Source organism: Carettochelys insculpta, chromosome 16 (genome assembly GCF_033958435.1).
Source record: "Carettochelys insculpta isolate YL-2023 chromosome 16, ASM3395843v1, whole genome shotgun sequence".
In the NCBI taxonomy this organism is placed as follows: Eukaryota; Metazoa; Chordata; order Testudines; family Carettochelyidae; genus Carettochelys; species Carettochelys insculpta.
The window spans coordinates 23,150,574-23,174,539 of NC_134152.1; the positions used below are offsets into that span (position 1 = coordinate 23,150,574).

Sequence of the window (23,966 nt, forward strand, 5' to 3'; positions counted from 1 at the left end):
CAAACCACTGAGCTATCCCTCTCCCCAAAAACAACTGTTAAGGGAGCACCTGGATTTGAACCAGGGACCTCTTGATCTGCAGTCAAATGCTCTACCACTGAGCTATACTCCCTGCTTGTAGAGTATGGTCATATTAAATATTTAATAGGTAAAGTATCAGCACTGATGTTCTTTTCATCATAAAGAGGAAAAGTAGTTACTGTCACACAGCGTTAGAATAAAAGACCTGAGAAATTGAATGTAATCAATCATCTGACAGTCTCATCATGAGAATTAGCAAGAGAAGATTGACCATCCTTATGATGAAAATAGGGAATAAAAATGTCACAGCCATGATCCCAACCACAGGTATGGGAAAAAAGGTGCAGCAGCACATACAAGATTTGCACTCAGCTTCCCTGCGCTCAGAGGCTGGTCCCACTGCTGCTCCACTCCCAGCTTTGCCGGTCCTGTGTCCTGGCCTCTGGGTCCCAACCCAGCCCCACTTGCTTTGCCACAGCCCACTAGCATGGACTGCACTGGTTCCCAGGGTCCTATCACCCACTGACCCTGCTCACATAGGCTCTGCAGCCCACCAGCCACAAATGCTACACTGTCAAAACTTCCCACTGTCAGCTTGGGGGAGGGGGGTCTGCTCCTGTCCTTGGCCTGGCGTTCAGCAGATGACCCCAGATTTGGCTCCAGCTTGGGGGCACTGAGGGGCTAGGTTTGCCAACTCTTCCCCAACCAGATACCATTGCTGTGAATGGCATCCAGTTGATCTAGTCCAGGAGAGTTGGCAACTGAAAGAGGGTCACAAAATAGGAGTAAGGGAGTGATGTAACTTGGCACCCTCACCCTAAATATTGTTCCAGTGCCACTGCTCCCAACTTTATCATGCTATGCTAAACTTTCATAATTGCTTTGGCTAAGAGCCAAGGACTATAAAGGGCGTGATCCATAGTCTATGCAGACTGAAGGATGCCTACTAAGAGCCAAGGAAGGGATAACCACATAGAAAACTTTAATTTCCTACAACAGCTGATTGGTCTGTTCTGACTCTGTTACTTTGGTGACTCATGAGTCTGAAAGTTACTCTTCTAGCAAAAAAAAACAAAAACAAAAACCCTGGTTCAGCTTTAATATTTGTAATGTTTATAAAAAAGTTCTACAGGCATATGTGTATGCAAACACACTGACACTACTTGGAAGCATTACAATAGTTTAACACAATGGCAAACCTAATCACATTGCTGCACAGCTTTCATGAGGGCCACATGTGGCTGATCATGTCGTAAGTTCTTCCAATTCAACTTGTTAATACAGTAAACTAACTTTAGTTATTTAAAAACAATACAGTAAATAAAAGCCCATTTTATGTTGAAATGGATGATAAGAAGTGTTAATACCTTTGCTAAGTTATTGATAGCAGTGGTGTACTATGGTATGGTTAATGGTATAGTCAAAATCAGATTGATCAAATGGCAATAAAAAATGAGATTTTCCTGGAAAACATTCAGTTTAGGTATTTTGTGGCCCTATCATTCTTCACTTCTCTTATATGATGTGAGCTTTCCTAAGCACCTGCTGTAATTTATGAATATTGTAAGTCAAGCTGGTTAGTGGGACGTTTAGGGGCTGTACTTGATGACCTCCTAAGGTCTCTTCCAGCTCTAGGATTCTATGATTCCATTATTTCAATAGCAGGCTGTTGGGAAAGACAAGCAAGAAGGAAAAGACTGTAGGGTTATAAAACTACGTGTAACTAACCTGAAACAATTTATTCAGCAGAGTATACATTACAAGCAGATATCTGTTTCAAAAGCCACAAAATGGACTATGTTGTCATTTTGAATTTTTATTATGAAGCTTTTTATTGCATGAGGGAAGAACAAACTGACATCTTTGTAAATAGCAAAGGGAGGAAAAATATCTGGTTATAAAAAACAACAAGAAAGCAAACCTGCCACTGACAAATATCTGAAACATTTACATCAAAAACTTCCCTAAGCATAAATGATAGTGAACTTAACAAAAAGATTGTTTAGCAATGCTTTGGTGGTTATAAAATACAAACAAGACCATAAACAGATTTGGGGTTGATTGGCACTTAGCTAAGAAACCTTCAAGGAGGATGCTAGGCTGCAGTGAGAAGGGCTAGTGTTGAGTTCAGTGAGTGTTATTCTTACCAACTGCAACCTAGGATGAACCCAAACATATGGAGTGAGGGGGCACTGGAGAGCTGTCTTCAAATGAGGTCTAAAGTCCAAGGTGCGAACTTCTGTGATCATTAAAATCATGGCATTTTCTGAAAGATTAAAGGTGTTAGACCTGGTACCACAGTCAGAGCTCACCTACTTGCTTAAGCTAGAATCTATCTAAATTCTCTTGCTGCATCCTTTCGATAGGGTGTTCCTCACTCTTAAGATACTGTCATCAGTAGCATTGTATATAGCAACATAGCTGTGCAGTATGGTCCTAGGCATGTAAAACAGTCCCTGTCCCAAAGAGTTTACAGTCTGAGGCTCTGGCCCTGCAAAGATGCGCGCTCATACTCATAAACCAAGAAGGCTGTTGCTGCACCACTCCACATGGAGCATCACGGCCCTAGCCCCACCATGTTGCCCCATCATGACTTGAGGAAGCAGTGATTGGAACCACCTATATACAAGTCATCTAGTTTATCGGCAGAGGATCTGCTTCTACTTCGCTTTAAGAAGATTGAGATTTTTACACATCATCAGACCATTATTCTCTGTCTTCAGGCAGGTTTGGGGACATACCAGAAAAGGGAGGAATTAGCCACAGTGGTAGGAAGCAGAGCACCCCACTCCCAGTGTGGGCTGGCTTGGGAGATGGGACTGGAATGGAGCCGGCTGCTGTGTAGCTCTGCTTTCCCTGAACTGGTGAGGAAAGTGTTTAGTGGCTTCAGGCTTGTAAGGTAGGGTGGTATTCAGTGTATTTTGAGCTGCAGTGTATTTTGAGTGGATGACCATGATGAGGGCATGTTGGAAGTTAAATAGCAGGATAAAGCATAGAGGAATATCCTCTGTTTTGGAAAATTACCCAACATTTTTCTACAGGTCATACATACAGGCAGCAGGATCTACCAAAATCCACATCAGAATTAAGTAGTAAAGAAAATACATGCAGATGATAATTTGGGGATTATATCCCCAGTGGAAAGAACATTTTTTTTCTTTTTGCTAAATACATACAAATCAAATCAAGACATATTCTCATAATCCGCTCTTTTCATGACAGGAACCGTGAGTGTGCTCCGTTCTCCACATTCATTATAACTGCAATTGTTTGCATATTTACCATTCTCAGTTGCTCTTTCACTCTATGAAACATCCAAACAAATTATGGCCTTCTACAAAATCAGAAATGGACAGCTACGCAAGGTTGGCATACTAAATAAGACCTCATTATTAACGTGAGCCTCTTTGTAGACATACATCTGTTGGTGACACTTGTTTAGAGCAGTGTTTCTTAAACTTTTTGAGACCATTGAACACAAAACAATAAATGTGTTTAACGTAGAATACCTCTGAAAATTTTCTCAAAAAAATTGACAGACTCTCCCTTCAAAAAAAAACCCCACCAAACAGCAAAAACAAAATTAAGTAATTTAATCAGGCATAATAGCAATGAAGAAGCAACATATCTGGTTTTAATAACAGAAAATATATACCATCAGTGTATTTTTCCAAACACTTGTGGCACACCTGGGAGTTGTTCATGGAACAGCAGTTTAAGAAATACTGGTATATGGTACCTTGTTGAGACAATAAAGATACTGAAATAATTTTAATCTGAAGAATGCCCTAAGGAACCTAGTATGACTTCATAATGGTGACGTGGAAAGGAACATCTAAAAGGGAGCCATATGATCAGGGTGGTTAGTGAAGAAGATGCATTTGTTAGCAAAATTTGGATAGATTGGAGCAAGGTGGTGTCAAGAAAGCCAAAGACCAGCTGATTACAACATTCCCTTATCTGTTATGTAACATTGCTGCATGTTGTTAAATATCTACTATGTTCCACTCTCATAGTCCTGCTATGTAAAGTTGTTCTCTGGGTGTAGTTTAATTCATAAAGCTCTTTTTGGGATCTTCAGTAAGACATTATGTACAATATGACTTTCTAGCAAATGTAGCACATTTAATTTACACACTGTCCCAAAAATATGTTCAGAAATATAATTCACTATTCAACAGATTGTGTATGTTAAACTATAGAACAACTGTTGTAAAGATATTATATGGTTAAATGATAGTGTTCAGTTACAAAACCAATAAGAGAAGCATAAGCATAGGCAAAAGAGTAAAGATATCTTCATATCAGCTTATAAAGTAGCTGATAGGGTAGAACAGAACAGGAAAGCTGTCCTAGATGGTGGAAAATGAAAGGAAAGTATTCTCACCCTCAGTGGCCAACATATGGAAATCAAAAGAGATATACAGTTGTAAACATATTTTGTTATAAATAATTTTAGAACCATAAAGCTGGAAGGGGGTTGCTTATTGCACTACGGATTAAATTTTGAACTCAGTGGCAACACTGGTGAAAAAACTTGGCAGGACTGAATTAGTTTTTTTCATTCTGAAATAAAGTTCAGTTCTATATCTGTGTCTTTTCTATGATCCTCTGAGAATTTACAATCTGTCTGCTCTGTGTAGGTATTAAGGACGTCAAAGAAAATTTTCATATACCAAAAGAAACCCATACTTTCATAAAAAATTCACTTCCCACAACTATTGTCTAATGTTCCAGGTATTTGCTTGTCTTTCCCTCACAGTGTAGAGATGTTATATATTAGTTATATGATCCCTGCAAATCTACAAAACGCTATGGCTTGGTTGATGCTATGAATTTAAATATTTATTCATAAACCTCAGAAAACTAACTGTCTGGAATATAATACTAAGCCTTTTCTTGCTTCCTTTTGGAAATTAACACACAGGTCACTGTTAATTCAGCCATACATTATCACTTTTTGAAATTGTACCTGCTTGCCACAAAGAAAAGTAAAAGCCTGTAATAGAGAAGGCATTGAAGCAATAAGAGACATCCTGGTTTGCTGGATATCATTGATGTAATCCAGCCAAAATAATTCTCTGAACTTTTATTGCCTGAGGACCAACATTCTCAGATAAAATAATTAGGCTTAGGGTAGGCCAGACACCAGCTAAAAGTTTATTTGCTGTGCAAAGTGTTCTTGCTAACACCAGATGATTTAGATTTCTTGGGGGAAGGGAGTAAAGTGGGTGTCTTATATTACCAGAGAATGCCTGTGCTTGAGGAAATAAGACCGGTAATTGACCATGACAACATTCAAGGATTTATATCAATAGATTGAAGGGGATAGTTCCTGCTCAAAGGGGCAGGGCCCTGCCTGTGTAAGGTTAATGCTCTCCATACAATAGACTCACGTCATTTGGGAAAGAAGGGGGAAATGTGTTGAGAAAGCTCCCCTGTGCCTGTGAGGTAGGAGAGCTGGATGTTTCCCTGTGAAGGTGGGTAAGTCTGAGTGTACAAAAACACATACATGAGCATCTGTCCCCAAGCTCCATAACAAGTGGCCAGGGCAGTGTTCCCTGTAAAATAAGTGCTGGGGTGACACACAGGAGAGAGTCAGGCACCACCCAGCTGACTAGCAGAGCGCCCCCAAATGGCAGCGTGTCTTTTTACTGGTGGTGCACAGCCACTCCTGCTGCTTGGGTGTACATAACAAAACGTATTCCGCCCACGGAGGGAAACAATGAGAGGAAACACTGATCATGGGGATATCCCCTCAAATGTCCACGTGGGGGCAGAGCTGTCTCTTGATGCACGGTAGAAAGGAGAGATGCGTCTCTGGGAGCCTGTGGGTGAGTGACCCACGTTCGTTATCTGTGGTTCTGACAGTGTGCCCGGCACACGAGACCAGTGAGGTGGGTCTGACTGCGAGCGAGTGATGCGGTCCCTGTTTCGGTCCGCGGCGCAGACACACACCCTCGAAGGGGGGCGCAATATGCCAAGCGTGGCTCCGCCCCTTCGTGCTCCGCTCGAGTTTGAAAGCAGCGCCCTGCCGGGCGCCCACGCTACTCTGTGATTGGCCCACAAGCAGGAAGGGGGCTCGTTTGTGCCAGGCCCCGGCGTGTCCCGGCAATTGGGTCCGGGCGGTTCCGCAGCTCCTGCTTTTTGAGTTCCGCTGCGTGTGGGTGCGGGCCCTGAAGGGGAGCTGGGCTGGGAGAGCTCCGTGCCGCCGCCGCTGCTGCCATGGAGTGAGGAGGCGGTGGCTGCGGGAGGGGGTGACTCCGCGCCCCTTTCCCCCGATGAGACTCTTCCTGGCCTGGCTGGGCTGCTACACCCTGTCCCTGTGGTTGCTGAGGAGGAGGATGTGGTCTGGCCCGGCCAGGTACCTGAGGAGCCCTTTATCCAGGTCCCTCTACATGAATATGATGGGCAGCCACAGCCAGTCAGACGCGGGCACCAAGGAGAACCACCAGGTACAGCCCTGAGAGGGAGCACCCCGCCCCCGAGCCAGCGGGCTCCCCGCCCCCATCCGGCCCCGAGAGGCAGCAGCCCACCGCCGGGGCAGGGGAGTCCTACCCCCATCGGCCCCGAGAGGCAGCAGCCCACTCCCTAGCAACGGGGGTGGGGGGGAGGTGTCAGTGAGAGCAGGTACGGGGACTCCTGCTCTCATGCCTCCCTTAGAGCCTGTCCATCCCAGGGAACCGGGGTAAAAGGGTGTGAGGGCACTGGTGGGGGAGGGAGAGATGGGAGCATTTGGGGGGATCAGAGTATAACGGGGAGGGGGGGCACTGAGCACAGGGCAGCACACAAGAGTAGGATCTCTTGGGCACAGAGTGCAAGGAGTTAAGAGTGGAGTGAAAAGGACCCAGAGAGTCCAAGCAAATGTCTGCTTGCCTGAAACAAAGGGAGTGGATTGTTAGCAATTAGAAAGTTTGTGTTGGTTCAATACACACATAAGTAGGAAATTTCAAAACATCAGATGAGAAAAGCAGGATAGAGAAGAGGAGGAATTTTAGTGCACTGTAAATGGCTTTTACTAAGTTAGGTAATATGCTTCCATAATGTTGTAATTAAATTGTTCTGGGATAGGAACATGTGGATTGAAGACTGGTTCAAAGGTTGGAAATAAATAGTAACAATAAATAAAGTCTCATGTTGCAGAAAGGTGTGTAAAAGGGTTCCTGAGATCCTGCCGCAGTGCAGGAGGCTGGATTTCATGACTTCTTGAGTTTCCTGCCAGTCTTTTAAGTTCTGGGATTCATGGTTATAACTCGCACTGGAATCTTCATTTCACTTCTTCCTTGATGGTTTAGTTAAGGGAGTAAACAGAATCTTAATGATCGGTGCAAATGGTGCAAACTTTGCAGATGCAAATACAAAGACAGAGAAATGGAAACTGATAAAGCTGGGTGGCTGGGGGGAAAAATCTGGAATATAGTGGGAGTGAGAAACTGGAAAGCAGCAAAGTTTTTAGAGAAACTTGATGTTGGGCAACAAGCTACGTATGAGTTTGCAATAATGACATGAGTGAAAGCTTAATGGGTTTGGGGGTGCTTAGGCATTGGTCATTTTATGAAAGAAAAAGGCCTTTTCAGTCCAGCTGTTATGTGATGTGACTGCACCTGGAATATACTGAAAACCTAGGGGGAGTTCAAGAGAGAGAAATCCAAACTATAGGGGTACGTAAGGAGTTGATTTATTGAGGAAGAACTGAGTAAAGTAAACATAACTTGATTTTCTTGGAGGGGTGAGGGGGAATATAGTGTATCTGTACTTGAAGGATATAAACAGAGAGGATGGAGATAAATTACATAAGTGTTGATCCTGCAAGTTCATTACCCTGAAGGGGGCACAGATGTTTTGAAGGATCAGGGTCTTTTTGACACACAAGTCGGAAGTGATGGGATGAGACGGAGGGATAAAATATAGGCTGAGTATCAAAGGAAACCTTCTGACAATGGAATAAAGGAGACATTGGAAACTTTATAATTTGAAAATTTTAAAGCTGATCTGGAACAACAGTAGATCAAGAACACGTGCAATAGGGAGCCATTTGTCATTTACAAATAGATGGACTGAATGAACTAATGAATCACGTCCATCTCTAATTTTTGATCTGGGTTTTAAGATTTAGCAGGAGTATATTGAGTGAGGGTTTACTGAGCCTCCTGAAGAAATTTATGAAGAATAAAAGCTGATTAATTTCCATGGAGCTACTTGTGTGAATAAATGTTGCATGATGAGGTCCTAAGTACAATGTAAGGCCCCTGTATTGGTATGGTTACAAGTTTACAGCTGTGCCACTGTATGGTCATTGATGTAGCTACACTAGGCCAACAGGAGAGACCTCTCCTAATCAACATGATAAAATCAGCTCAATTAATCATGTGGCTATGTTGGTGGGAGGATGTCAATGTAGGGCTGTACACCAATACTTGTGTCATCAAAACTTGTGTCACTCGAGAGTGTACTCTGAGCAACAAAAGTTTTGCCAATGTCAGTGAGGGTACAGACATGGCATTACTTTTAATATATACTTTTTTGGTTTTTTTATTCTTATATAAAGTAATTAACTGAGCAGCTTGGTGTATTCTGGGTTTTTTTGTTTTTCATTAACATTATTTAACAAGTTTTGGCAATAATCATAGAGAGTTTGGGAAGTTTCTTTAGGCAGTTATAGCTATTGAATTTTTTAAGTTCCATTACAAACGATTAATTTTTCAATTGTTTATAAACCATTAGCAAAAACTTGGTCCGACGTAGGACTCCACTAAGCTCATGTGCAAGCAGTTTAAAAATAGAGTTAATTTTTTTCAGAGCCTTGCTACAAACTTGCATAATAATGTACAGTGTCTTCCACCGTATTAAAATTTCTTCTTAGTTGGATGGCTTAAGGAATTTGGAGGTATTTTTAATCCAAAATAGGTAAATTGCTGGTTTCTGATGCTTTATTGCTCCCCTAAGCTATGGTGAGTGGGTTTTGAAATAATTTACACAATTCGTGCTATGCAGTTTGCGCTACACAAATTGTGTGAATTATTTCAAAATCTCCTATTCCAAACTTGGTGCCATCCAAATGGCACCGGAGTTTGGAATAAGCAGCTATTCCAAAACTTCCATTACCCCTCATAGGAGAAGGAGTACCAGAACCAAAATACTGCCATAAAAAAGCCAGCACTATTTCTAGCACAGGGAAAAAACTGCGGCTTTGCTATTTAGAGATATAAATGTATCTTGAAATAACATACAGAATGGGGAGAGACTGTCTAGGAGTGACTACAGCAGAAGGGGATCTAGGGGTTATAGTGGACCACAAGCTAAATATGAGTCAACGGTGTGATGCTGTTGCAAAAAAAAAAAAAAAAAAAAGCAAACATGGTTCTGGGATGCATTAACAGATGTGTTGTGAACAAGACACGCTCTACTCTGCACTGATTAGGCCTCAGTTGGAGTATTGTGTCCAGTTCTGGGCACCGCAGCTCCAGAAAGATGTGGAGAAATTAGAGAGGGTCCAGAAAAGAGCAACAAGAATGATTAAAGGTCTAGAGAAGGTGACCTATGAAGAAAGGCTGAAAGAAATTGGGCTTGTTCAGTTTGGAAAAGAGAAGATTGAGGGGAGACATGATAGCGGTTTTCAGGTATCTAAAAGGGGGTCATAAGGAGGAGGGAGAAAACTTGTTCTTCTTGGCCTCTGAGGATAAACAAGAGGCAATGGGCTTAAACTGCAGCAAGGGAGGTTTAGGTTGGACATTAGGAAAAAGTTCCTAACTGTCAGGGTGGTCAAACAGTGGAATGAATTGCCAAGGGAGGTTGTGGAATCTCCATCGCTGGAGATGTTTAAGAACAGGTTAGATAAGTGTCTATCAGGGTTGGTTTAGACAGTACTTTGTCCTGCCATTGGGGCAGGGGGCTGGACTCAATGGCCTCTCGAGGTCCCTTCCAGTCCTAGTATTCTATGATTCTATGTAGACATAGCCCAACAGATCAAAGGTGATATGAGCTGTGATTCCTCTGTGTTATAAGATGGTGGCATTTAGGCTTTGGTCTTGAACCTGAACTTTTTTGTTCAGATGTTGAATAATTGTTCAAGGTAGTAGTTTAATTAAGACCTTATATTAGAAGTTTACTGTCAGCTGCAGTCATATCCTTTGAAGCTGTGCGTGGTTGTTCCCTTTATGCAGCTGGTTGAAAAGGAGAGTTATGTATTTTATTGAAGCATACTTCACATGGTCTCTTATACTCTTTTTCTTCAGAATAATATTAAAGAACTTGAAATATACATACATGTTCTATGATGGAAAGTAATAAGTCCATTGTGCAATACTAGATCAATCCATCTCCTAACTTGGTGGCCCAAACTAACATTTGTATAGATTGGAAAAAGGAGAAAATAACACAAGAACATAATTTTGCCCCCCGCCACCGCCCCCCCACAAAAAAAGGTAGAATGTTGCCTTTCTCCTTTACTGTTGCAGTGGTTTGAGTTGGGGGCTGTAGGTGATGACCAGTGGTGTTGTGTTCTTGGCTTTTTGGGGCCTATCTTGGAGTAGCTGGTCTCTGGTTATTCGTCTGGCCCTGTCGATTTGTTTTTTTTTTATTTCTCCTGGTGGGTAATTCAGGTTTATGAATATTTGGTAAAGATCTTGTAGTTTTCGGTCTCTGTCAGCAGGATCAGAGCAAATGCGATTGTACCTAAGGGCTTGTTGTTACTTAAAGGGAACACTTACAGTTTTCCATGTTGCTACTGTTAGAGTGCTGGAGTAATTCGGCTGCTGGTTTAATCATTGTCTTCTCATTTGTTCACAGTTGGCTTAGGGGTAGGGGTTAAAAAGCTGTTGACTGCCCATAATTTGTCTACACTACAGCACTCACTGTTACCACCAGTACAGCTTCATCAGTGGTGGAATCAACAGCGGAAAACATTTTAAAGAAGAAAAAGCCTAGCATAGATAAGAAGTGGAGCTTCAAACCATGCTACCTGCAGACATGTTTGAAACATAATTCTATTAGATTATACTTGGTATACAAACTGTTCTGAAGCTATTGCAGAATTTGCCTCTATGTGGTAAGGCGCAAAATCACAGAAGCTGGACTGTTTGCCCTGTTGCAGCTGTTTGCTCCTTTCTGCTTACTAGCACTGTTGTGAGCCAGCAGGATATTGAAACATAAATCCTGTACCATTATTTGGACTGCATTAGTGCCTAGAAGTCCCATTGTGCTAAACACTGTGCAAACATACATTAAGAGACAGTTGTTCTCCCAGCAAGTGAGTGTAACAAGCAATTGGAGAGGTGGAACAGAGTATGTATGTGTTTTTTTGCATAGTGTTGCTACCTGCACAATTTTAGGTGTCTGGGCAGTTTTTTGTCCTGTTTCTTGTTTTTTAAATAAATGTATCGGGAGCCATTATCCCAGTTGGCCACTTGCCGCATCATCAATTTGTGACCCTCTGCGGGTTTTTTGTAAGACCCTATTTCAGGTTTTACACAAGATCCTTGTGAGGCCGCAGCTATGCAACAAATAGAATCCCTTTGTGGAATTCTGTTGCAACGCAGTTGCCCTGACACAATTCAGTTGCAGTTTGGGTAATTCAAGACTTTAGCAGACTTTGGGGTGTAGTTTGTAAGATCTTTGGGACAGAACTCTATTCTGTTTGTACAATACCTAACACGGTGGAATCCTGGTCCATGACTGGAGCTCTTAGTCACTATGATAAAACAAATAAAATCCCTTTTGCATTGTAATGTGCAATCCCTTTTTTCATGTATTGTTATGACACCCAACATCATTTTATTTTTTAATATACTCGAGTCCTACATATTAGGACTAGTGTTCCCGGTGATCTGTGAGCTAGTGCAGCTGCTGAGGAGAGAGCCCACAGCTAGGTTTTGTTTCTGCTCATGGAATACATTTGCACATGCTTCGGTGCACCTAGAAATTTATTCTGAACATGAATGGAAAAGATTAGCAGAACATTGATCAGTACCCCATAATTTCATGACAGCAGAGGCAATACGCAAAAAAACAAGTATGTGAATGGATAGTACAGTGTGATTTTCTTTGTAAGAATGATATAACATTTTTTTCTCAGTGGCTTCCATATCAAGTTTCCTTAATTTTACAAATCAAAGGATGCCTTTCCTAATTGTTGGTTCCTGCAGATTGAACGAGAACTTTGAAAAGCTAAGTTAACTTTTAACTTTTAAGTTGTCACGTTAAGCTCTTTCCTTCTCATGTATTATCAAGTAGTAAAGATTCTGCATGCCAAATTACTTTTCTGAATCTCTGCAATAACACTGTCTGCAAATTAGACCTTGCATGGCATTTGTGCTATGCCCTTTTTTTTCCAGTGGGACAGCACTGAAGTAAATGATTGGAACTTAGCCAGAGTTCTTACTGGAGCCTGCCTGAAACAGACAGACAGAAGCAATGTCCTTTTTGCGAATGGGAATGTCTTATACAGATTGTACGGAAATGATTGTTAAGTAGTACATGGTGAAAGGCGCTCTCCTAGCCAAATGTATTTTTCCACCAGGCTGAAAGATAGTGTTGCCATTTAGGTGATGCTAATGTTTGCCTTGCATGGCAAAATTTACATATCTAGTTAATGTTTTTAACAGTGATATCGTGAAGAAGTTTTATAGCCTAGCAATAATCATTTAGCAAGATATGTGGATAAACTTGTTGGTACCAAAATAGCAGGAAATGTGATCTCAGTTTCACAAGGTGTGTTTGAAGGTAATATATGGAGTCTGTAGCGAGAGGAAGAGTGTTTGTTGGTTTTCAATATGGTATTAGATATTTCCTTTTCAGGAAAGGTATTGCAGGTGTATTCCTAAACTCCTATTTATGGACGACCCCAGAAAGAGCTGAGTGAGTTAGAAAATGGAAGTTACATAGTGAAGTCTAATTATTCAGCTGTTTTTATAGAAGATGCTTTGTGAAACAACTGTCCTGAGTACTATCTAAAGCACAGTTTTAAAGCATTATTTCTTGAGGATTAGTCTACCCACATTTGATTACAAACCAAACGTAAATTAATCTTGAATTGATTAGAGTATGTAGAATTCTGAATTTTGCTAGTAGAACAGCTTATATTGGTCTTGTATAAGCTTCGGTATTTAACGACTTTTATTGCTTAAGTTTTAAAACAGTGTTCCTTTCTTTCCCTGTAGTGGTACATGTGCAACACAGAGCAGTTGTGTGAATCCCTTCAGCCTGTCTTTGTCCAGAGTTACCTTGACCAGGGAACACAGATCTTCTTAAACAACAGCATTGAGAAATCAGGCTGGCTCTTTATCCAGCTCTATCATTCTTTCGTGTCCTCAGTTTTTAGCCTGTTTATGTCTAGGACATCTATCAATGGGTAAGTGGGAAAACTGGTACTAGTTCAGTTTTTTATGTAAACTTGAATAAAGATTTTCGAAAGTGTTTCCACACACAAAAATGCGGTTCAAAAGAGTGATCTGCTGTTTTGAAAGAGAACATCCCCACAGCCCCAGCTCTTTTGAAAGAATGGGACAGAGATCGAAAAATCAAATCTCATGAGCACTGCTCTTTTGATAAAAAGGGCCTGTGAAGTGTCTACACACCTTTTCTTTCCAAAGAAGCTTCTCTTTCTGAAACAGGAAAGGAAGAGAGATTTTGAAAGGAGTGCCACATTCTTCAATTTATTTTTCAAAAGCACACTGTGTGTGTGTGTGCAGACACTCCATGGGATCTTTTGAAATAGCCCCTTCTTACAAAGGTACTTCCTAGTGTAGTTTCAGCCTATTTGTACTAGTCATCTTTTGTCTTTCCTAAGTTTGACTTCTTCATATCTTAAATAGACTGAAATAATATTTTTATCTCCCTTGCATCTATTACCGACCAATTCTTTCTTCTCCTGCCTGCTATCCTAACTCTTTCATCTTCTGTACTATAACAGTATATGTTCTTCGAATAATAACAGGTGGAGATGTCATTGACATGATCTATAGAGAATTGGCCTGCAGCCAATTCCTTAATGATGTGCTTATTTTCTGTTCTGTGTTATTTTCTATCACATGTGGGTACATCATGTAACAGCCATGATCATTGAAGTTGTTACTACATCATATATTTTTTTTAAGATCCTTTTTCTTTCCCACGGTTCCAAATGCATTACCTGCCTGCTCTTCACATTTCTTCCCTGGCTTCCTTTCCATTTCCACATCAAATTCCTCATGCTTTGTTCCTACTTACATCTCTGCCTTCATTTCCTATTTCTTCTTACCTGGTCCTTCATGGCCAAATCCTGCTTACTGTGCTCACATGAGGTCAATTGTCTGTTGAAGCCAGAGAGTCAGCTCATACAAGTACAAAAGAAAGAATTTGGGCTTTTTTTCTACCCCCTCTTCCTGCTCTTGGCTTTGTCCCTTTTTTATGTGATCCCTGTCTTAGAACTGCACCCCCCTTTCTAAAAACCAAATGACTTCCCTTTACCCATTTCTTCCTAAAGTGCTGTCTATGTGCATTTATGTATGTGACCTTTCAATCTGTGTATTTCATTTGTCTAAATTGGGTTGTAAAGTCTTCTGAGCAGGAACCTTATCTGTTACGTATCTGAAATAATTTACAGCGTGTGATAGGCTCATCCAGAATTTAAAGTCTTCCTGTTCGCACAAATTCAGATGCTTCCATCTTTATATTTCAGGTTGCTGGGAAGAGGCTCAATGTTTGTGTTTTCACCAGAACAGTTTCAGAGATTACTCAAAATAAACCCAGAGTGGAAATCCCACAGACTTCTTGATTTAGGGGCTGGAGATGGAGAGGTCACTAAAGTCATGAGTCCTCACTTTGAAGAAATCTATGCCACTGAGTTGTCTGAAACTATGATATGGCAGCTTCAGAAAAAGAAATACAGGTATTGTGCTATTTAGGTTGATTTGATGCAATACTTAATGTGAAGTATGTACCAAGTGCCTGTAATATCTTATGAGTATTATATGTGTTCCATCTATTTTGTTGTTTTTCTGTGTGATTTCAGGGAATTGTACTTCAGGCATGAGCTGACCTGCATGTAGACAGGAAAGCAGACAAAACATTTATGATGTCCTCTCACCCCTGCATTTATCAGTATTGAAAACAATGTAGAGAACATCAGCTTTTCAGTCTTTCCTGCTCCCCATGATGGGGTGCATAAGAGATACAGGTTACAAGAAGAAACAGGGTCAAGAGATATAGATGAGCAAAGACTTCTAGGTGTGACAATTACGTATTTAGACTTCTTGTTTTTTAGATTACTGTTTTCCTTTTGTCGTAGTGCTTTTTTCCTACTGCTGGGATTAAACACTATTTTGTTTTGAAAATGTTGCTGTGGGCACTGCATTCAGGCACTGATACAGCTCTCGAAAAGACATCTTGCAGGTAGCCAAATCCAATTGGTCCAGCAAATAATGACAGTTAGTGCATAAAGGACTATGCAGGACCAAGTTTAACAAATGGGAGAAGTGTGAAGTTCCACCCCAGAACAGGTGAATGCAAGAAGCCTGACACCTGAGGGCTTGCATGCTGAGACTGTGAGGGGTCAAAGCAGTGCTGTAACTAGCTAATTTTGTGCTTTCTTGTAACAACTTCGTGTGTGTGTGTGTGTGTGTGTGTGTGTGTACAGTAACCCCTCAAAATGCATGGTTTTGAGTTGCGCTTAACTCACATTTAATGCAAGTTAAGCACAACTCAAAATACCACTCCCCCCTGCCCTGGCTCAACCCCCCGGCCCTGCACAGCCCCGGTTCAAACCTCCCATGGCCCAACTTACCACCCAGACGTGGCTCTGACTCTGGGTCATCACCCTCTCTGCATTGCAGTTCCAGCTCAATGCTCCCACCCCACGTGCACAGGTCCAGTTCAGATCCCTCCCATCCCAGTTCAACCCCATTGGCCCTGGTTCAAACCTCCCATGCACAGCTCTGGCTCACCCACTCCCTCCCCCTCCCCAATTCAAACACCCTGAGAGTCACTCAGCTCACCATCCCTATCCTGGTTCAACCACTAACCATGGCTCAACCCCGCCCCCCGCACACAGCTTCGGCCCAACTCCACCCCCTGCAGCCCTAACCCACCCCAGGCATAACCCTCCTGCCCCCATCCCATGGCCACAACCCACTACCAGGCTTAACAGTCCGAAACTTTCCCCCCAGCCCCAGGACTTACCTTTCAAAAGGAGCTCCAGGTGCTCCTGCTGCTTCCCCAGCTGCAGAATGGGCATTCCACCAGGCAAAAAAGCCCCAGCCCCCAACATGCAAAATTTGAGTTACATGAGGGTCTGTGGGAATGCAACCCTCTTGTAACTTGAAGGACTACTGTACTTGAAAACTGTTATCTTGTCTTCCTTCCTCCTCCTGCCTATATTCCCTTCTTTAGACTATACAAACCCAGTTTTTTTGATCTGTCTTAATAGTGCCAAATTTACATCTTATGCATGCCTAGGCACAAAATCTTCAGCACCTACTTTGGCTAAAGTGGACCTCCATATTTTCCTTCAAAAATGAAACTTTAAACCCCCTTTTAAGCAACCCTAGATCACTGACACCCTTAGGCACATGCCTACAGGCCTAACTGGAAATCTGGCTCTGGTCATATGTCCTATTTTCTACACCTTTAATCATTTTTGTTGCTCTTCTCTGGATGTTCTCCAATTTGTCCTCATCTTTGTTGAAATGTAGTTCCCAGAACTTTACTTCATCTTGCTGTTGTATTATATCAACACAGAGCAGAGTGGAAAAATTATCTCTTGCTTGGCTTACAATTAATACTACTACTACTTAACCCTTGTACTTAACCCTTGTAATCCATGTGGAGCATAGGTCATCTACATGCCTCCTTCACTTCACTCTCTCTTGGGACACAACTTCTAGCTAGCTCCAAGAGTACCCCAGTTGAGCTACGTCTACACGTGAAGCCTACATCGAAGTAGCTTATTTCGATGTAGCGACATCGAAATAGGCTATTTTGATGAATAACGTCTACATGTCATCCAGGGCTGGCAACGTCGACGTTGAACGTCGACGTTGCGCAGCACCACATCGAAATAGGCGCTGCGAGGGAACGTCTACACGCCAAAGTAGCACACATCGAAATAAGGGTGCCAGGCACAGCTGCAGACAGGGTCACAGGGCGGACTCAACAGCAAGCCGCTCCCTTAAAGGGCCCCTCCCACACACAGTTGCACTAAGCAACACAAGATCCACAGGGCCGACAACTGGTTGCAGACCCTATGCATGCAGCATGGATCCCCAGCTGCTGCAGCAGCAGCCAGAAGCCCTGAGCTAAGGGCTGCTGCACGCGGTGACCACAGAGCCCTGCAGGGGCTAGAGAGAGCGTCTCTCAACCCCTCAGCTGATGGCCACCATGGCGGACCCCGCTATTTCGATGTTGCGGGACGCGGATCGTCTACACGTGCCCTACTTCGACGTTCAACTTCGAAGTAGGGCGCTATTCCCATCCCCTCATGGGGTTAGCGGCTTCGACGTCTTGCTGCCTAACGTCGATGTTAACATCGAAATAGCGCCCAACACGTGTAGCCGTGACGGGCGCTATTTCGAAGTTACTGCCGCTACTTCGAAGTAGCGTGCACGTGTAGACACGGCTTTGTTGTCCTTCAATCTCAGAAGACCTTCTCCATGTTGTCCGAGGTTTTCCTCTTTTGCCTTTTCCTTGCAGGTTCCATGCAAGAGCTTGGCAGACCATGCTGGATCTTGTTTGGCTTACAACCTTCCTGCTAATTCATCCCAGAATGTTGTTTGCTTTTTTGCAAGTGGCGTTGTATTATATTTAGTTTATGATCCACTATAAGCCCCCAATCTGTTTCTGCAGCTGAAGTCCCCTATCACCCCCAAATACTGCACTTTGGATGATTTTGTTAGTTCTATAAATAAGTTTCATTGGCCTCTTCTTCCTGGTTGGGTGGGCTCATAATGGACCTCTGCCATGTCGTCATCGTTATTTTTTACACCTTTTATCCTTACCCAGAGACTCTCAACAAGTTTTTCTCCTGTTTACAGTTCAACTTCAGTCCAAGTGTATACCTCTTTTGATATACAAAGCAGCAACATCTCCCTTTTTTCCCTCTCTGTCCTTCCTTAACAGGCTGCACCCTTCCATACCAATTCTCCAGCTGATGACAACTATGTCACTGTAATTATTTGCTAGTCTTTCTAGTTCTTCTGGCCTTAGTATACAGATATCTGAGAGTGATCTGATTTTAATTCTTTCTTCTTTCCACTGCTGCAGTTGGCCTTGCTTCTCCCAGCACTTCCCTATTTTTACTTGTGTGTATGCTTTTGTCATCTCTCCCTGCTGCACCTAGTTTAAATCCTGCCTCGCTAGGTTAACCAGTCTATTGAAAGATGCTTTTCCCCTTCCTCATTGGGTGGATGGACTCCCATCTCCAGTCAGCAATACTACTTTCAGGAACAGCATCATATGGTCAAGGCAACCAAATCTCTCCTGATAATGTTATCTGCACAGTCTTGCCTTCACCTCCAGAATGTGTCAGTTTGGCTGTTTCTACACAGGCCACTTCCTTCGGAAATGGCATGCTAATACAGGGAGCGAAAGATGCTAATGAGGCACAGATGCAAATTCCCTGTGCCTCATTAGCATAATGTCACGTGATTTGGAGTCTGGAAGACGTTCTTCTGGATTCCAAAACACCGTGTAGAAGCGCGGCTGCTGGGGGGTGCTTTTGGAAGGAAGTCCTTCTTCCTGAAAATTTTTGGGAAGAAGGGGCCTCCGCATGGAGGACTTCCTTCCGGAAGCTCCCCGTCGGGGCAGCGCTTCTACACGGCATTTTGGAGTCCAGAAGAACAGTCTTCTGGACTCCAAATCATGTGACGTTATGCTAATGAGGCACAGGGAATTTGCATCCATGCCTCATTAGCATCTTTCGTTCCCTGTGTTAGCATGCCACTTCTGAAGGAAGTGGCCTGTATATAAACGGCCTTTGTGTTTAGGTCTTTACTTTTGAGTGGGAGGATCAAAAAGACCACCACCAATGCTCCCAAGTTCTTCACCCATACTCCTGAAGCCCAGTGTCAATGCCTCACTGTATCATTAGTGCTCACATGGAAGGGCAGTATATAGTGGTAGTCAGAAGGCCAGAAGTCTTCAACAGTCCTACCAGAACATCTTGGATATGGGGCTCTCCTGAGATGACCTGTCAGGCCAGCAAATGGGTGCCTCAGTACAGTTTGGGAACCCCATGTAAAGCCATCAAGGAACTAAGCATTACCAAGCTTTATAATTTGTAATCTGCAATTCCTTCTGCATGGCAGTGGCACCAATAATGGATCTACCTACACTGAATTAGTTGGGATTAGTACATAACAGCTGGGTATAGTCAACTTCCAAAAGGCAATGGGAACCTGCTTTTCAACAGGTATTGATTGCCACATGTTGGTATGCTGCTGCTGCTGCTGCTGCTACAGCTCTAGGGCCAGTTCAGCACAGAAATTCTGTTGCCGTTGCTATAGTCCCAGGACTACTGGATGGACCCTCCTGGACCAATCAATGGTGGTTTTACAAACCCAGAAACCGTGCTGCACTGTGTAAAGTTGTTGAAGCTTATGTAGTAGCTGCTCTTTGAGTGGTGTCTCAGTGGGTGCTCCACATGAGGTGCTAGAGCAACCCAGGTACCTTTGATCAGAGCTTTTCAGCAACTTTCTCAGTCTGCATATGTGCCCTAGCCATGCTGGATACCTAGGTGTACTAGGTTGTGATGGATGAACTGCCCTCAATTCTTTTTTAACTGTCCTGATCAGAGACTAAGCACTCAGCTGCGCTCACTTGGACAGATACCTGCCTCTTAGTTGCTTTTACAGTTTTATTTTTACAGTTTTTTATTTTCAGTTAGCTTAGTATTTTATTTTCACAGAAGTTTTTTTTTTTTTTTTTTTTTTTTGGTCTCCTGTTTCTACCCTCCTCCCCTAGCCCATGCACCTGTAAGGGGGTAACTGTTAAAAGAAGCCTTTTTGTTTCAGAGCATGTCCAAGTCCCTGGGATTTAAACATTGCTTCACTTGTTAAGAGTCCTTCCTAATTAGTCTCAGAGGGATAGCCATGTTAGTCAGTAGCTTAACAAATAACAAGCAGTCCTGCAGCACCATAGAAACTAACAAATTTATTAGGTCCTGAGCTTTCTGGGGTAAGACCCACTTCTTCAGATGATGGAACCACTTGCTCTGTATCTGCCACCGCAAGGACACACATGCCCCCTTGACGTACAAAATCTGCACTAGTTTCAAGAGCTACTCCAGGACATACAGTGAGGTTAAATTCTGCCGCCTCCTGATTGAGCACTCCCATCTTCCAGCTTCAAATCCAAGCCCTGAGAGACATGCGTGCACACCTGTCCCCAGTATAGCATCCTCTATGTGACCACGGTACTCTGTCAGCATCTGGCAGACCTGCAAGTGATGCAGAAAACACTTCTTTCAAGAGGGGTACAGTACTAAATATCCTCAGAGAAAAACCAGTTCTAGAAGAGCTAGAATGTCTCCCAGACTATTCATTTCTATTACAAACAGAGGTAAAAGAACACAATTGTTTCTGGCTATATCTTTTGCTATGCAGCTGCTAATATGCCTCGCCCATCTAGGGTAGTAGTCACTCTGCCGCATCTCAGTCTAGTCTTTTTGCCTTCTTGAACGATGATCTGATTATGAAAGTTTGCAAAATGGCTATATGGGCATCAATTCACAACTTCCGAAGACTTTATACCTCCTTGCACTCTAGAGTAGATGCAGCATTTGGTTCTACGGTTCTACAAACAGTTTAAGTAGTGTTCCAAAGCTCACGTTTCCTTCAGCAGATACTGCTTGGGAGTAAGGAGTAAGGGCACTTCAAAGTTGTGTGGGTACTTCAAAGTGCCCGTGGCTACATGGCATGCCGGCACTTCAACGTTTGTAACTTTGAAGTTGCTGCAGCAAGAATTAGCCTAATGAGGTGCTGCATATTCATCCCAGTACCTCATTATTATTCTCCACTCATGCTGATTACCATGCCCCATTCAAAGAAGGGGGCTAGTGTAGACACAGCCCCTGGGTAGCAGCTAGAGTCGTTTGAGATATGTGTCCCTATTACTGCCCTACTATCTGCTCTCCTTCCCCTCTGTTTTGGAGTCTCATGTCCATGGGACTTTCATGAAAGAGAAGAAATGGAGAGCAGTTCGTCTCTCACAGACCTGCCTGCCCCTATTATGGGCATGAGGGTGGCTAGAGCTCAGTGGACCAAACAAGCATTGTTGTGGGGCCGGGGGGCGGGGGGTGGGAAAACCTGATCAAAGGCACATGCATACCTCAAGTGGAGTACCTGTAGGGAGGTGCATCTCGAATAACTAATTTACTGTGCCAGATAAGTAACCTTTTCTTCCCCAGTGTGGTCATTATCATCATCATCCTTCTCCACCTGCTGCAGTTGCTGCTGTTGTAGCCGTGTCGTTTTCTGGGTGGGGCAACAGCTGGCTTCCAAAACTGAAGCCGCCTGGCACTGAGAGCTCAGGTGGAGCACAGTCGCTGCATATTTGCAGCTTCTACCACAGCAGTTTGTAGCATCTGTGCACCCATGCTGACTGATGACAATTCAAAAATGGGGCGTATGGAATAGAAGGAGCAAAAGCATGGGATTTTAGGAGTTTAACCTCAGAGACCCAGAATTCCACTGGCTTCTGCTATGGATCTCAAAAGGCTCAGCAAAAAATATCCCAGCATGCACATCTAGCATGCTGCATGATTTAGCGCGCACACAGCTCCTGCTATGTATGCACACACAACGATACAAACTAAGAGGGCACCGCAACCCCATCTACCTGCTCTTACAGTGGCTTATGTATTGCACACCAACCAGGGATGGTCTAGACAGTGCTAGATTCTGCCATGAGGGCAGGGGGTTGGACCCAATGACCTCTTGAGGTCCTTTCCAGTCCTAGTATTCTATAATTCAGTGTATATCATGTCGGTGTGAACTTAGTCCCCTGTCTGCACTCACAAGCCCATGGGGCTTGTCTGCAGAGTCTCTGATAAACGTAAGGTCAGCCTCAGCTGTAGAGAATTATCTCTTCCTCCTGATAGCTATAGGCAGGCTGTTTACTGAGAACTCTGTGCTCAGCTTCCGATTGTTTAGCTATAACAACTTCCATGTTGTGCTTTCTCTCCCTCTTCAGAGTGCTTGGTATAAATGAATGGCAGAACACAGGATTCCAGTATGATGTTATCAGCTGCTTGAATTTGCTTGATCGCTGTGATCAGCCACTGACTGTATTAAAAGATATTAGAAGTGTTTTGGAACCGACTAGAGGCAGAGTCATTCTTGCACTAGTTTTGCCCTTTCATCCTTATGTGGAAAATGGTAAGTAGACACAGATTAAAAGATGCTTGGGGAGATGAAAGAAAGGTGTTTCAGGTTATAGTGTTATCAATACTATATAATTTTATATTTATCAGACTTTTAACATATGTTGATCAGTATTTCTTAATTGGATGTTCAAAATTTCTAGAATTATGCATACAGTGTATCTGTAAGTAGATGGCCCCATTTTCACAGAAGCTGCTCAGAGCCCTTCATTCACTACCACCCGTGAAAGACTGAGCAAATAAGTGGATTCAGTACCATATCCTGAAGGCTGTCGTACTTGGTGCCTTTTGAAACAAGGCAGAAAGCAGATTCCAAACAAGGGACTTCCACTGAATTCATGGTACTCAACTATCTAGTTCTAGGTAATGTCAACAAGAGCATCGTAGTTGATCTTGCTGTGCATTGCATAGGGTGAGATGTCTCTTGGCCAGCTAGTTTCAAACTGCTTACACTGGTGTCCTTCAGTGTCCGTGGTTTGATTTGCATCTGGAAATGCATAATAGTGAGTACAGGTAGAACCTCTCTAATCTGGAACTCTCTCGTCTGGCAAACTCCATAATCCAGTCCTGGCTGTCAGTGTTCTGTGCTGTTATCATTTGTAATTTACCCCTGAATGTCTTCTAAGAGACAGTAAGCAGTGCAAGTGTTGGCAATTTGATAGAAAATATCATCCAGCAAATTCTCTTATCTGGCACTTCTGAGGTCCCAAAGGTGCCAGACGAGAGGAGTTCAACCTGTAATAATTAAAACTGAATTAACAATCTATATATGAATCCTTGATCATGTTTGTTTTGCTCAGGATTGAAGGACCTAGCATATTCCTTTTGGCGTTTATTTAGTAATGAATTTTATCCCTTTGTCCAAGTTTTGGAGAAGTACTTCTGAGAATGCTTTTCAAATATATCTGGTTTCTCCCTCAAGGAATGTGAGCACTGTGACCTAAATCTTCAAAAATGATTGTTTTTTGTGTGTCTCAGTTGTATGCCTGATTTTTTTCAGAGGGTGAGTTTTCGCACTTCTAAAAATCAGACCCCTCATAGGACTCAACATCTTGACACTTTTAAAAATAAGGCTGATTTTATTAAAGAAACCTGAGGTAAAATACTGTAGAAGTGGAAGCTTAACTGCATCTGGGTCATCCTGAAGAACATTAGCGCATCAGAATTGATCCTTCTTATTCTTGTAGAATTCTGTCTTAATTTGGCTGACTGACTCTCTTTTGGTGTGTCTGAAGAGTTCAGAGTGCAAAAGATCAAACCAGAAAAAGATTTTATTTCAACGTGTTAATACAAAACTGAAGTAGTAATGCTATTGTTTGACACTAAATTTTCTTTGATCTATTTTCAAAACGAACATTTCTTTAACAGAATTTCACTTGTATCTTATAAAGCAGTATTTAGGCCTGTAAGGTTTCTAAAATGTGTTTGTTTGTTTTTTTTTAAATGAGGGAAAAAGATTTTCTTGTTTGGGTAGAGACGAGGACTTCTTCTTTACTGAACCTATACAGGGGTTCAAACATATCTGGCTACAATTCCTTATTCTTTTTAATATAGAGAAGTTTTTTTTCTTTGTCTCCCAAATGTTTTGTGAGAT

At 42.6% G+C, this 23,966-nt stretch overlaps 1 protein-coding gene and 1 non-coding gene across 3 annotated transcripts in view; one reads left to right on the forward strand and one right to left on the reverse strand.

Annotated features, from left to right (window-relative positions):
• Window positions 1–40: 40 nt before the first annotated feature.
• Window positions 41–112, reverse strand: TRNAC-GCA (transfer RNA cysteine (anticodon GCA)). The gene has a single exon. It is a non-coding gene; the product is annotated as a tRNA-Cys (tRNA).
• Window positions 113–6,172: 6,060 nt separating this feature from the next.
• METTL9 (methyltransferase 9, His-X-His N1(pi)-histidine) overlaps window positions 6,173–23,966 on the forward strand; it is a 33,457-nt gene continuing 15,663 nt past the window's right edge. For both annotated transcript variants that reach the window (XM_075010568.1, XM_075010569.1), the window contains exons 1-4: window positions 6,173–6,476; window positions 13,179–13,369; window positions 14,678–14,887; window positions 22,183–22,367. In XM_075010568.1, the coding sequence (XP_074866669.1) occupies window positions 6,303–6,476; window positions 13,179–13,369; window positions 14,678–14,887; window positions 22,183–22,367 (760 nt within the window). In that variant the 5' untranslated portion in view covers window positions 6,173–6,302. The remainder of the gene's footprint in view (window positions 6,477–13,178; window positions 13,370–14,677; window positions 14,888–22,182; window positions 22,368–23,966) is intronic.